The sequence below is a fragment of the Vicia villosa genome, linkage group LG3, assembly GCF_029867415.1.
Source record: "Vicia villosa cultivar HV-30 ecotype Madison, WI linkage group LG3, Vvil1.0, whole genome shotgun sequence".
NCBI classification, from domain to species: Eukaryota; Viridiplantae; Streptophyta; class Magnoliopsida; order Fabales; family Fabaceae; genus Vicia; species Vicia villosa.
Genome location: NC_081182.1, coordinates 218,993,963 through 218,994,999, shown reverse-complemented (window position 1 = coordinate 218,994,999; position 1,037 = coordinate 218,993,963). Strand labels below are relative to the sequence as shown.

General features: G+C 24.9%; 1 protein-coding gene across 1 annotated transcript; it reads left to right on the top strand.

The window, feature by feature from the left end:
* The first annotated feature begins 624 nt into the window (after positions 1 to 624).
* Positions 625 to 1,037, top strand: LOC131657434 (defensin-like protein 156). Its single transcript, XM_058926833.1, has 2 exons — positions 625 to 695; positions 778 to 1,037. The coding sequence occupies exons 1-2, from the start codon at positions 644 to 646 to the stop codon at positions 951 to 953; spliced, it is 228 nt and encodes a 75-aa protein (XP_058782816.1). The 5' UTR covers positions 625 to 643; the 3' UTR covers positions 954 to 1,037.

The window sequence follows — 1,037 nt, the reverse complement described above, 5'->3', positions numbered from 1 at the left end:
ATATATATATATATATATATAAAATAAAAACCATGTGCTATGAAAATATATCTCATTCTAATGCACACAATATCTTTTTTTCATTGTAAAGTTTTTCATATTTTATAAATATAGCAAAACATATTATAAATACTAATAATAAAATATATCTTTAACTATTTTAATATATATTTTTCTATATTTTAAATGAATTAACATATTTTAAAAAATTCCTTTCTATATATGACGTATACAAAAATTTTGTTAATAGATTGGAAGTTTGAATTGTAAAGGTTACTTTCTAAAGAATAATAAAATTATAAAACAAAAATACACCGAAAGTGTAAACTAATTTTATCCTGTCAATCAATCACGATCATGACATGACATGGTTGATTGATCAAATCCCAATTAAATGACATGACTATTTGTAAAAAGTTATTTTACACTATCAATCCGCTATCTTTAACCTCAATAAAATTTGTATTAAACCTTTAGAATTATAGAAATTTACTTTACAATGCATATTTTAATTATTATAGCTAATATATTTATTTTCTATTTATACTTATATTTATTTCAATAATTTTGCTCTATATAAACCCATGGACTGGTTCATCCAAAATATATTCATTTTCTGCACTTGTTTTTAAAGCAATTAGAAATGGCTAAAAATTCCCTCATGCTAATTATCGCTCTTTTCTTCATTGTTTCAGGTATATTAATTTTTTTTTATTACTAAAAAAAAGTATACTAATATTTATAATAAATATTGAAGCATTTTTATTTGTTTTACAGGTATAGAAACTGCAATGGCAAAAAAATGTGAGGCACTCCTTCAAGGACCATGCGAAGCTGCATACTGTACTGCATTGTGCTCTAAAACTTACAGTGGTCCAGGAACTTGTGTGCAGGGTGGATGTCTTTGCACATATGATTCCGGATCCCCCACTTCACCATGTATAGGGGAGTGAATAGGCCAGTAACGTCCGAAAAAATAATTATTTGTTTAAATTAGATATTTGTGATATTTATTGAAATTGTGATGTTTATTGAAA

Excerpts from the sequence above, each read along its gene's own strand:
- LOC131657434 (XM_058926833.1), top strand. The coding sequence starts at position 644 with ATGGCTAAAAATTCCCTCATGCTAATTATCGCTCTTTTCTTCATTGTT. Across the intron at positions 696-777 it reads TCTTTTCTTCATTGTTTCAG|GTATAGAAACTGCAATGGCA; the intron begins GTATATTAATTT and ends TTTGTTTTACAG.